Source organism: Myxine glutinosa, chromosome 1 (genome assembly GCF_964187855.1).
Source record: "Myxine glutinosa chromosome 1, kmMyxGlut1.1, whole genome shotgun sequence".
Classification (NCBI taxonomy): domain Eukaryota; kingdom Metazoa; phylum Chordata; class Myxini; order Myxiniformes; family Myxinidae; genus Myxine; species Myxine glutinosa.
Window position 1 is genome coordinate 219350141 of NC_136261.1, and position 12611 is coordinate 219362751.

General features: G+C 44.9%; 1 protein-coding gene across 7 annotated transcripts in view; it reads right to left on the reverse strand.

The window, feature by feature from the left end:
* Window positions 1–1286: 1286 nt before the first annotated feature.
* Window positions 1287–12611, reverse strand: part of LOC137412188 (calpain-10) — a 160033-nt gene continuing 148708 nt past the window's right edge. For all 7 annotated transcript variants that reach the window (XM_078784021.1, XM_078784020.1, XM_078784025.1 and 4 more), the window contains 2 exons: window positions 4114–4159; window positions 1287–1802 (listed from right to left, as the gene is read on the reverse strand). In XM_078784021.1, the coding sequence (XP_078640147.1) occupies window positions 1773–1802; window positions 4114–4159 (76 nt within the window). In that variant the 3' untranslated portion in view covers window positions 1287–1772. The remainder of the gene's footprint in view (window positions 1803–4113; window positions 4160–12611) is intronic.

A 12611-nucleotide genomic window follows, 5' to 3' on the forward strand; every position in this document is an offset into this window, starting at 1 on the left:
TGGATGGAGGTCCTTAATGCCAAACAGGAAATCAGAGCTGTCTCCCTTGACATATCACGTGCCTTCAATACGGTCTGGCACTCCGCTCTGCTCAACAAACTCTCCTCCTATGGTATCCATGGAAATCTCCACGCATGGCTTGAGGACTTCCTCTATGGTCGAAGTCAACGTGTGGACCTGAATGGATTTCTCTCATCTCCCCTTCCTGTTCAGTCGGGAGTTCCCCAAGGCCGTGTTCTGGGCCCTGTGCTTTTTCTGGTCTTCATCAATGATCTCTCCGACTCTCTGGAAAATCCTCACAATCCATTTGCTGCTGACTCCACTCTCTGCCGCTCCATTCCTCATCCCTCAGATCGGCAGTCTGCACTCTCTGCAGAGCTGGACAAATTCACAGACTGGTCAAACAAGTGGAACATGTCTTTCAATCCTGACAAATCTCACACTCTTACTTTGTCTCTCCGAAAAGACCGATTGGACAACCCTCCCATCTACTTTCTCAACAATCCTCTCCAAGAAGTTCTGTCACTCAAGCTTTTGGGTCTCACTATCTGCAATGATCTTTCTTGGGAAAACCACATTTCCACCCTCCAAAGTCAGTCGCCGACTGGGCATCCTCCATCATGCGGTCCTTCCTTGGCACACCTGAGCTCCTCACCACATACAAGGCTTTCATCCGCAGCTCAATGGAATACTGATCTCCCCTTTGGGCTGGTGCTCCCGCCTCACACCTGGCTTCACGCTGTTGAAACCAAAGCTTTCAGAATCATTGGAATCTCCCGCGATGAAGCTGATTGTGAGGGCCTTTCACTCACTCACCGCAGGCAGGTTGGTGGTCTTTCTGTCTTCTACCGCCTTCTATCCGGCCTAGCTACCCCAGCTCTATCTGTGCTCTGTCCCCCAAATGTTCCTACAGGTCACACAAGATCTGCCAGCAACCCTCTTATGGTGAAATTGCCAAAATCAAGACTCTCTGTTCACCTTCACTCTTTCATTCCTCTTTACTCCCACCTCTGGAACAAACTCCCTCACTCTCTTCAATCCCACTCCTCCCTCCAGGTCTTTAAAACAGCTGTTCACCACCATCTCTTATGTTCCCCCTTCCAAAACCTTGATCTTTTCTACCCCTGTTAAATCACCCCAGCTCCACTTTTTTTGAAATTCCGACTTCTTTCCTGGAAGTCCTGGCAGTGCCCATGTGTTTTATACCTCTCCCAGCCCCCCCCTTCCCATGTCTCCTCCCCCCAAGCCCTCTCCCTCCCACAGATCTTCTGTTGTCCCTGTTCTCTGCTGTTGTACTTGTGTGCTTCCCTCTCTCTCTCCCCATCTTGTCTCCCTCTCCCTTTATTGTACGTTTTGTGTGTCCGTTTTTTTTTTTTTTTTTGTGTGATTGAAGTTCGCTCTTACACGAGCCTCGATCTTGTTTACAAAAAAAATTTAAAAAAAACTACTTTCTTGGCAACATTATCAGCTGACCATCACTGCCCAATTGGGTGGTTGTTGGATATTGAGGTGTTTGTTGGCTTATTTCATTACAATTATTGCAGAGAAGATTGCCACTTTTGGTCATTGAAAAGCAATAAAATGTAGAGAAGTTCATGATATTCTAGTAGATGATGAAAAAACAAAGAGTGGAATGGGGTCAGGAAATCACCTCCATTACCATTTAGAAGTGACATTTATTGCACTTCCTGGTGTATTCCTTTCAGTTGATAATATAAATGAAGTCAATTGAGATAAAATTCTGCATTTGTATTCAATGCTTGGTGCTTCCATCAACCTTGCAGAGGTGTGATAGTACAGGCCTGCAAAACCAAAGGTAATAGAAAGATTCCAGTTAGAAACGTCGGACTGCAAAGACAAAGCCAAACAAATAGAGTAGCACCTGCAATGTATGAAAACCTTACCTGTTTATCAAAATAGCGAGCAGGGACGCATATAACATCTGCACAATGTAAAATGTGACTTCAAGTCATCAATTTCCCTCCTCCCCCCTCCCAACACCAAGTCCTCAACCGCATGCTCCTAAACCTAAGGCTTCAATCCCCTCACACTCTGAACGTTCAAACCCCCCCCCCCCCTCCTCCCAAGCATGACAGACCCCTCAACAAAAAGCCGCCTCAACCTCCACCAACCACAACTCCACAATCCACCCCCCTCCCCAACACCACCAAAAGTCCTCAACCTCCCCATCTTCCCCCCCCCCCCTCCCCCAACCCCACTCCTCCCAAACCCAACTCACTGTCCTCCCCTGCCCCTCTCCATGCTCATAAAAGCAAAAGGGCATTCCCACATTAATCATCATACATTTCTTTATTACCTCATCAAAACAGCAGAATATTTAACTCTTTCCCCTCCCCTGTCATTCCAATACCGACTTCACAGAATCCGCGATCAAAACAGTAGCAGCATCGATCCTACATGTAATGGCGCATCACGGTCACTTGGCCAACTCACAATCCCACGAGATATGTGAAAACCCTGTGCAATGGCTAATCTGAAGTGACCATGAGCAACCTAATTGTGCCAGCACAATAATAACCAGCCAATAAGGAACCTAATTGTTCCCCACATTCTCTATTATTTTTAAACTTGTTTCGTTCCCTCATTGTAGTGTTGCTTTGGTGTGCGGTACCGAATTGGGGCATCTAACCTTGGTGTGAGTAAAGCTGCGAGCTTTGGAAATTTGTGCCAAATCCTCATCAGAAGGAAACAAAATTGGTGGTTCATCATGAGTCTTCGCTCAGCCCCGATTCTTCAAAAACCGGCCAACTTTAGATGTAGATGACAGGCTTGTTGGAGATACTGTGCATTGGAAACCGAAGCAAACATATTTTAGGATTTCCCAGCGGATGACTTTCCAGTCCCAAGGACTATCCGTTGCTAAATTGGTGACCGTTCGGGTGAGGGATTTGACCGTGTACGCGTACACCCACATCACCATTGCAATATATTGATGAAGTGGATTGTGCTTACATTGTGCAAGCAGCTAAATAACTCAAATCAAGAACGAGCTTTTTATTTAACAGTTTTCGGTGGAGTAATGTTTAAAAAAAAATTCAAAAGTTTAAAAATAAAACTATCGATTACTTTCTAAGGGGTTGCCTGGCAACTCTAAAAGGCGAAGTTTATGAATCTAAGACCAAGGCAAACGTTAAGTGGTGGAACTGGAATGTATAAACATAAGTCGAAACAAAAAAGTGACTAATATTCTTGTGGTTGTCCCTATGTTGCACATAAATAACAACAGAGCCAATTCGAGTTATCATGTGAAGTTAGTATCTTTCCTTTTTCATTTGTTCATTGAATTTAGATTTGTAACAATGTTGTAGTAGGCTGCTAGAGAGACAGCGATTATACGTCTGATCTGGATTCAATGCCCCAACCTGACGATAAACGCAGTATGGTAGAGTACAAGTCATTTGTGTCTGGACATGCTTGAAAAGCCGACTGCTTTTGTGGATCTTGATTTTTGTGGACACGAGAGTTTTTTTATTCATCTACAAAGAACTCAATTTGAGGATGCCCCACAACTCTGCCACCAAAGGTGGACGTTTTTTTTTGTTTTTTTTTACTTCTGTCTGTCTGTTTGTTTGTCTGTGAGCAAGATATCTCATCAATTTGTGGACGGATTCGGACGAACTTTGGTGGGCAGGTTGGCTGTGTGACAAAGACAAATCGATTCGATTTTGTTGAAGATCCAAATCGGATGCAGATACGATCATTGTTTAAGTGATTCTTCACCATTGAGTGATACGGCAAAAATGATATATAGCACGATATCTCAAAATGTTGTGCATGACTTATAACAAAACTAGGTCGATGAGTTCGGTGTGTGGCAAGAAAAAGCCGATTAGATTTTGATTCAGGTCTGAATCCAGATCTGGCCCATCAGTGAATACAAAACGTAAACTGTTCAGCCTGGTGGAGGTGTGCGCTCTACCGAGTGCCACTCTATTTCCAAATTGTTTTGGGATTTCTGGCATGAAAAGTTGTGTGTAAAAAGCCATTGATTATTTTGAGTTTTTGTATCACTAGTCTTACTTCTTCCAACAAAATTTGATTAATGTTACCAATTACTACAATGTATGTGCACAACCATAATCCTAAACTCACCTCTGTTAATACTTGTTGAAGAGTCTCAACGACCTGAAGAGTTCGGCTGAAAAAAAGCACAAAACATGACATCAAAAGTCATCCATCCACAGATATATAACAATAATAAATATCATGTATATATGGTGTTTTCATGATCATGTATTTCGTATTTCAGCATTCATTAACCAATGTTTTGGCTCAGTTACAAATATTTGAGCCTTTTAAAATCCAGCCTCAGTGAACTCCGCAAAACACAGAATCTGCACAAATTTGAGGAAAGCAGACGTTCAGTAAACTGAAAGCAATTTACTGAAATTGCAAAATAAACAAGATCCTCCTCTTGACCTACAAAGCCCTCCATAACCTGGCCCCATCCTACCTTACTGACCTCCTCTCCAGACACACTCCCACCCGCAACCTCCGCTCTGCTGGTACCAACCTCCTGACCCCCCCCCCCCCCCCATGCGGACCAAATTCAGATCCTGGGGGGACAGGGCCTTCTCCATCGCTGCTCCCACCCTCTGGAACTCACTACCTCACACCATCAGAGACTCCTCCTCACTCACCACATTCAAAACATCACTCAAGACCCACCTGTTCAACACTGCATTCAACATTTAACCCACAGCAATTAACCCCTGACTATCTCTCCTCCTTCTCCCTCCTTTTGCTTTGATTATTTACCTATTGATTTTTGTCTTTTTGCACTTGTTTTTTTGTACTCTGTCAAAGCGCCTTTGGGCTTCTTGAAAAGCGCTATATAAAATAAATGTATTATTATTATTATTATTAAACAAACTTTTTGTTTGTAGCTGTCTGTGTCTTATGAGGTTCTTTTGCAGAGACTGCCAGGGACACCTCTATCGATTAGGACTCTAACCAAATTTAACAAGACCTCCACCACTAATGCTCAGGCACCGACAGGATGGAGCCTAAATTGAAATAAAAGTCGATTTTCAAAAACTGAGAATCATAATTATCATCATTATTTTCAATGTCACTATTCTGTGCGATTTTCCATTTTGCTATTTGATAACCCTGATAAATGTTTTTGTAAAATCCTTATGTATAGAATAACGCAATTGTCTGTGTGTACATACGTCTGATGTGTCCGTCAACGAAGGTGGATGAATGTTATGTTTTCACCGTCTGTTTGTTTGTCTGTCTGTAAACAGGATGCCTCAAAATGTGAAAGGATTCAGCCGAAATTTGGTGGAGAGGTTGGGTGCGTGACAAGGACGAATTGATTAGACTAGCATGACTCGGCGTGCCCCACCACAAGTCGTTTCAGAGGGATAGGCATCTTTGACCATTTCGGTGTCTTTTGGGCCTTCATGGTCTTTTGGGTCTTCAGGGTCTTAAGGGTCTTTTAGTTCCTATGGGTCTTTTGGTTCCTATGGGTCTTTAAGGGTCTTCAGGGTGTTTTGGGTCTTCAGGGTGTTTTGGGTCTTCGGGGTGTTTTGGGTCTTTGGGGTCTTTTGGATCCTCCTGGCCTTTAAGGGTATTTTGGGTCTTTGGGGTGTTTTGGGTCTTCAGGATCTTTGGTGTCTTCAGGGGCTTTTGGGTCTTCAGGTTGTTTCGTGTCTTCAGGTTGTTTTGGGTCTTCAGGTTGTTTTGGGTCTTTGGGGTATTTTGGGTCTTTGGGGTTTTTTGGGTCTTCAGGGTGTTTTGGGTCTTCTGGGCCATTTGGGTCTTCAGGGTCTTTTGGATCCTCTGGGCCTTTAAGGGTATTTTGGGTCTTTGGGGTCTTCAGGGTGTTTTGGGTCTTCAGGGTCTTTTGGGTCTTCAGGTTGTTTCATTTCATCATTGGCTTCCGGTCCGGTCTGGAGAGGACGCTGGCGTTACTTGTTCGCCACTTCTCCGACTGGGTCATTGTACATAGTCTGCTTTTCTGGTGGTCGTGGCGGCTTTTAGGCCGTTGGATCTGCTCCCTGCTCGGTCCCGGCTCTGCTCCTGGCTTCGCCTGCCCGGCTCTTCCACTGTTGCCTCAGGCCCGCTCCGGAACTGTCCTGCGCCTCGTCTGCCGCTCCGGCCTTTACTGTCTTGCTCGCCGCTTCTCTGACTGGGTCATTGTACATAGTCTGCTTTTCTGGTGGTCGTGGTGGCTTTTTGGCCGTTGGACTGCTCTCTGCTCGGTCCCGGCTCTGTTCCTGGCTTCGCCTGCCCGGCTCTTCCACCGTTGCCTCAGGCCCGCTCCCGAACTATCCTGCGCCTCGTCTGCCGCTTCGGCCTTTACTGTCTTGCTCGCCGCTTCCACTGGCAAGGCCTACTCGTCCTCCTCGACCTTGGCCTTGTTCTCGTCCCCTTTGCTCCTGCCTGACATGGCTCTAAGGTACTCTGCCTGCAAGGCTACTTCTGCTCAACACTTACTCCACCCCATCATGCATCTCTGCAATCAAATACCACGGACTCCTGCGACGACCCAGATATATTCATAGAGGCTCTGGTCGTAAGTTTGTGTACTTACAAACAGGTCACTTCATTCCCGTACTCTGGTCGGCTCAGTGCACTCCCACTCATCGTCCCAGCGCACCTGGTCACAGCAACGCACACGATCGCACCTCCTGTCTGCAAACCCTGGCTAAATCACCTGAGTTCATCCCCACCGTACAAACAAACATGAAGCTCACCCTGTTCAATACCCGGTCCCTCAACAACAAAAGCCTCATCCTGAACGACTACATTCTGGATAATAAACTGGACTTTCTCTGTCTCACTGAAACCTGGCAACAACCTCTGGACTACTTCTCACTCAACCTCACTACACCCAATGGATATTCATACATCAATAAACCACGCTCGGAGGGCCGAGGTGGTGGAATTTCCGTAATACACCGACAGGACATCAAGACCAGCCTCATCTCCATCTCATCTGCTCCATCATTTGAACACCTGGCTTTTAAACTCTCTGGTCACACGCAGTCAGTCAAGGCTGTCGTCTACCGCCCTCCCAAACCACACCCATCATTCCTGTCTGACCTCTCCTACTTTCTGACCCAGCTCTGTTCCCTCTCCCCCTCAATCCTCCTCCTCGGTGATTTCAATATCCACATGGACTCCACTGACTCCACAATAACCACTGACTTCACTGATTTACTCACCTGCTTTAACCTCACTCAACATGTCAACTTTCCTACCCATAACTGTGGGCACATTCTGGACCTTGTCTGCTGTACTGGATTAATTTTGCACCATCTCTCTGGCTCCGACCTCACCCTCTCTGACCACTTAGCCATCACTATGACCATCAACATCCCCACCCAGCACCAAGGCATTATCGCACTATCAACTTCCGTAAGCTAAACGCACTTTCACCTACCTCATTCTCATCCACCCTCTCTGAAAAAATGTACACTTCTCCCTTCGTTGACCTCCACACCCCTTCTGACCTCACTGACTACGACAACCACACTCTCTCCTCCTGCCTTGACCAGCTTGCGCCTATAAAAACCAAATCAGTTTCTTTCACCCATTCTGCTCCCTGGTTTGCCCCTGAACTCCGCCTGATGAAAACTCGTGCTCACCAACTTGAAAGACTCCGCAATAAAACAGGTCTCACAATTCACTCCCAAGCCTACAAGGACCACCTACAGCACTACAAAGATGCCCTCTCCTGCGCCCGCTCCGCCTACTACTCTCAAATTATCCACTCTGGCTCCGGAAACCCAAAAGCACTCTTCTCTACAATAAACAAACTCCCCAGCCCCCTGAACACCACCACCCAGTCATTCACAGTAGACAACTGCATCTCCTTCCTTTCATTCTTCCAAAGCAAAATTGACAACATCTACAACAGCTTGACCACCGCCGCACCCGCTCCCCCTCCAACCACCTGCCCCCCCCCCTTGTCCTGCCATCCCCTGTCTCGGTTCTCCCCAATCTCCCCTACTGACCTCTCTGAACTCCTCATAGGAATGAAAACTGCCACCTGCACTCTTGACCCCATCCCCTCCAGCTTTGTCAAGGCCTCCCTCCCTGCTCTCTCTCCACTTATCATTGCAACAATAAACTCCTCCCTGTCTACAGGCATCGTCCCACCTTCCCTCAAAATTGCTGCTGTTACCCCCATTCTAAAAAAACCTGGTCTAAACCCTGACACCCTAAACAACTTCAGACCCATCTCCAACCTACCCTTTCTGTCAAAAGTTTTGGAACGCGCTGTAGCCACTCAACTCAAACATCACCTCTCTGCCAATAACCTGTATGAAACATTCCAATCCGGATTCCGCTCCAACCACAGTACTGAAACTGCTCTCCTCAAAATCACCAACGACCTTCTCCTCTCCTCTGACGCTGGCAACCTCAACATTCTCGTCCTCCTCGACCTCAGCGCTGCCTTTGACACCATCGATCACACCATCCTCCTCACCCGACTTGAATCCACCTTTAACGTTACCGGCACTGCCCTCTCTTGGATTAAATCATACCTCTCTGACAGACGCCAGTTCATCTCCATCAATAACTGCAAATCCCCCACTGCTCCCCTCCCCCAAGGTGTCCCCCAAGGTTCAGTTCTTGGCCCCCTCCTCTTCATCCTTTACCTGTCCCCCCTCGGTCACTTAATCCGCCATCATGGTCTCCAATTCCACTGCTTCGCCGATGACATCCAGCTTTTCATCTCCACCAAGTCCGTCTCCACCGACACCCACTCTATCCTGACAAACTGCATCACTGAAATAAAATCCTGGCTTCAAATCAACTTCCTCAAGCTTAACTGTGATAAATCTGAAATAATCATCATTGGCCCAAAAACGCTCACAAAATCCACCCATAACTTTGTCCTCAACATCGACGGTATCCCAGCATCCACCTCCCCTCACATCCGGAATCTTGGCATCATCTTTGACCAAACCCTCTCCTTCGACAAATACACTAAACAGATCACAAAGACAGCCTTCTTTCACCTGAAAAACATCGCCCGTCTCCGTCCATCCCTCTCCTCCACGGCTGCAGAAACCCTCATCCATGCCTTCATCACCTCCCGTCTGGACTACTGCAACAGCCTCCTCTATGGTTCACCCTCAATAATCACCAATAAACTCCAATACATTCAGAACTCCGCTGCCCGTCTACTCACCCATTTCCGGACCCGTGACCACATCACCCCCATCCTTTATAAGCTTCACTGGCTCCCCATCCCCCAGAGAATCCAGTACAAAATCCTCTTCTTGACCTACAAAGCCCTCCATAACCTGGCCCCATCCTACCTGACTGACCTCCTCTCCAGACACACTCCCACCCGCAACCTCCGCTCTGCTGGTACCAACCTCCGCCCCCCCCCCCCATCTCCGGACCAAATTCAGATGCTGGGGGGACAGGGCCTTCTCCATCGCTGCTCCCACCCTCTGGAACTCACTACCTCACACCATCAGAGACTCCTCCTCACTCACCACATTCAAAACATCACTCAAGACCCACCTGTTCAACACTGCATTCAACATTTAACCCACAGCATTTAACCCCTGACTATCTCTTCTCCTTCTCCTTCCTTTTGCTTTGATTATTTACCTATTGATTTTTGTCTTTTTGCACTTGTTTTTTTGTACTCTGTCAAAGCGCCTTTGGGCTTCTTGAAAAGCGCTATATAAAATAAATGTATTATTGTTATTATTATTATTATTATTATTATTATTATTATTATTATTATTATTATTATTATGGCTTCAGGTTGTTTTGGGTCTTCAGGTTATTTTGGGTCTTTCGGGTGTTTTGGGTCTTCAGGGTCTTTGGATCCTCTGGGCCTTTAAGGGTATTTTGGGTCTTTGAGGTGTTTTGGGTCTTCAGGGTCTTTTGGGTGTTTTGGGTCTTCGGGTGTTTTGGGTCTTCGGGTTGTTTTGGGTCTTCGGGGTGTTTTGGGTCTTCGGGGTGTTTTGGGTCTTCGGTGTGTTTTGGGTCTTCGGTGTGTTTTGGGTCTTCGGGGTGTTTTGGGTCTTCGGGGTGTTTTGAGTATTCGGGGTGTTTTGGGTATTCGGGGTGTTTTGGGTCTTCGGGGTGTTTTGGGTCTTCGGGGTGTTTTGGGTCTTCGGGGTGTTTTGGGTCTTCGGGTATTCAGGGTCTTTGGGTATTCAGGGTCTTTGGGTATTCAGGGTCTTTGGGTATTCAGGGTCTTTGGGTATTCAGGGTCTTATTGAGCCTCAGGGCCTTGAAGGGTATTTTGGGTCTTTGGGGGTCTTCAGGGTATTTTGGGTCTTCAGGGGTCTTGGTGGTTTTTGGGGTCTTGGGGGACTTAAAGGGTCGTCAAAGGTCTGAGGGGTCTCAGCAGTCTAAACGTAATTAAGAGGTTGTTAATTTTATTTGAAGAAGAAGATGTTTTGGTCGCATATAAACATACTTAACCATATACTGTACTACGTTTGCTCTATTATAATAAGATTTTGGTAAAGATCTGGATCCAGATACTAGACTGGACAGATTCGGACAAAACTTGGTGGAGAGGTTGGGTGTGTGACAAGGAAGAATCGATTAGATTTTGGAGAAGGTCTGAATCCGCATTTGGATACGCCAATTTTTTAATTTCTTACATGATTCTATACCATTGAGAGATGGATCCAAAACGATATACAGCATGATATTTCAAAAAGTTGTGCACGAGCTATGACAAAACTAGGTGGATGAGTTGGTTAGGTATCAAGAACAATCTAATTAAGTTTTGTTTAAGGACAGGATCCAGATCCGGCCTATCATTGGGATACAAAACGTAGACTGTTCAGCTTCACACTATTTTTTAAAAACAGATTTGGGTATAACTAATGTATGGCAGAACCCTCATGAATCATTGGACCTCAAATGCAGCATGCTAAATTTTCAAGTCACCGGAGGAAAATGTTCAGCTAAGACTTCCCATCCCTTTTGCAAGGCTGGATGACAATCAGAGAATGACCCTGCAACTGTATAAAGGTCGTGATGGAACGTTTGAGGATAAAATGTCATTCTCCATTGACCCTTGTGGTTCTTCGGTGATTTGAGGAATATGGTATCGAGTTCAAGCAAATGGTCTCGACAACATAATCTCCAGAAAGTTAATTGGTCAAGCTTCTTTTGAAGTGTATTTAAAGTAAAATTTCAGAACCTGCTCAGCATGATCTTTGACAAAAATATGCTCACATTTTCTGCAAGAGTTTTGCCAGATACCATATGATGTTAAATCATTATTATTTAGGTGAGAGACCTTTCACTCCATTTCTCATATAAGGTGCATTCTGTTATGTTTTGCCCAGACACTGAACAAAACGAAAATGATGTGGGTGAAGAGGGCTAAATCGGATCACATGTCTGGACGTGGTGTAACAAGATTCAGTAGTGGCTATTGACTGAAAACAAACACAAACATAGTATAAAAGTGATTTTATTGGTTTTTGAGGAAATGCTATTGCTATTAGTATGGCAGATAGGTCAGGTGCAGGAATTGTGCCTTTGATGATACAAGCATGGCATTTGGCACACAGTCAGAGTATGTCCTAAGAAAGATATTTGGCTATAGGGCCACCGCAGATTTGTCCTTTTTGAAAAATGGCCGCCATTGTTGTCACAGGACAAATCTGTGATGGCCTTATAGCCAAATATCTTCATTAGGACATACTCTAACTGTGTGCCAACTCTCGTGCTTGTATCATCAAAGGCACAATTCTCCCAAATATTTCACCTATCTGCCGTACTAAAAATTGGGCGCCATTTTTATTGGACACATCTGTGATGACTCTAATAGTCAGAATATTTAACTGTGTACCAAATACCATGCTTGCATGATTCAAACAATAGTTTATACAAATTAATATACCATATACCATAATATACCATATAAATGGCGGCCATTTTAAAAACATTGTTCTCACAGGACAAATATATGATAACCCTATAGTTAGGGGTCTTTAATTATGTGCCAAATGTCAAGCTCTTATAACCACAACAACAGTTTATACAAAGTAATGTACCAAATATATGTAAAAAAACAAGCAATGGAGGCCATTTTGAAAAATGGCCGCATTGTTGTCACAGGACAAATCTGTGATGACCCTAGAGCCAAATATCTTCCTTAGGGCATACTCTAACTGTGTGCCAACTCTCGTACTTGTATCATCAAAGGCACAATTATCCCAAATATTTCACCAAGTACTACAACTTGGCATTTAATATGGAATATTTTTTTGTGGAGGTGAACTTACTTTTGAAGATGACTTAGAACCAAAAGTTCATTGGAATTATGTTGAAATTATTCTAGATTTTGTTAATGTGACCTTTAAAAGAAACAAAACCACATTTGACATTTCGAAGCAAATAAATTGATCCTTGAAAGTGATGTAAACTGATATCGAACTCAATTCACGGACAGTACTGTGATAAACTTCTGTGCGTTTTCCAGAAGTATCTCTTTATTTTGCACATTAGACAAAACATTTTTTTAACAAAAACAAAAGTTAAATTACGACTGGGATTACGGACAGTAAAATTACTGTTCAGTACTTCGTGTAACCCCCACGAGCATTCAGGAGAGCACGTACACATTGAGGCATGCTGTT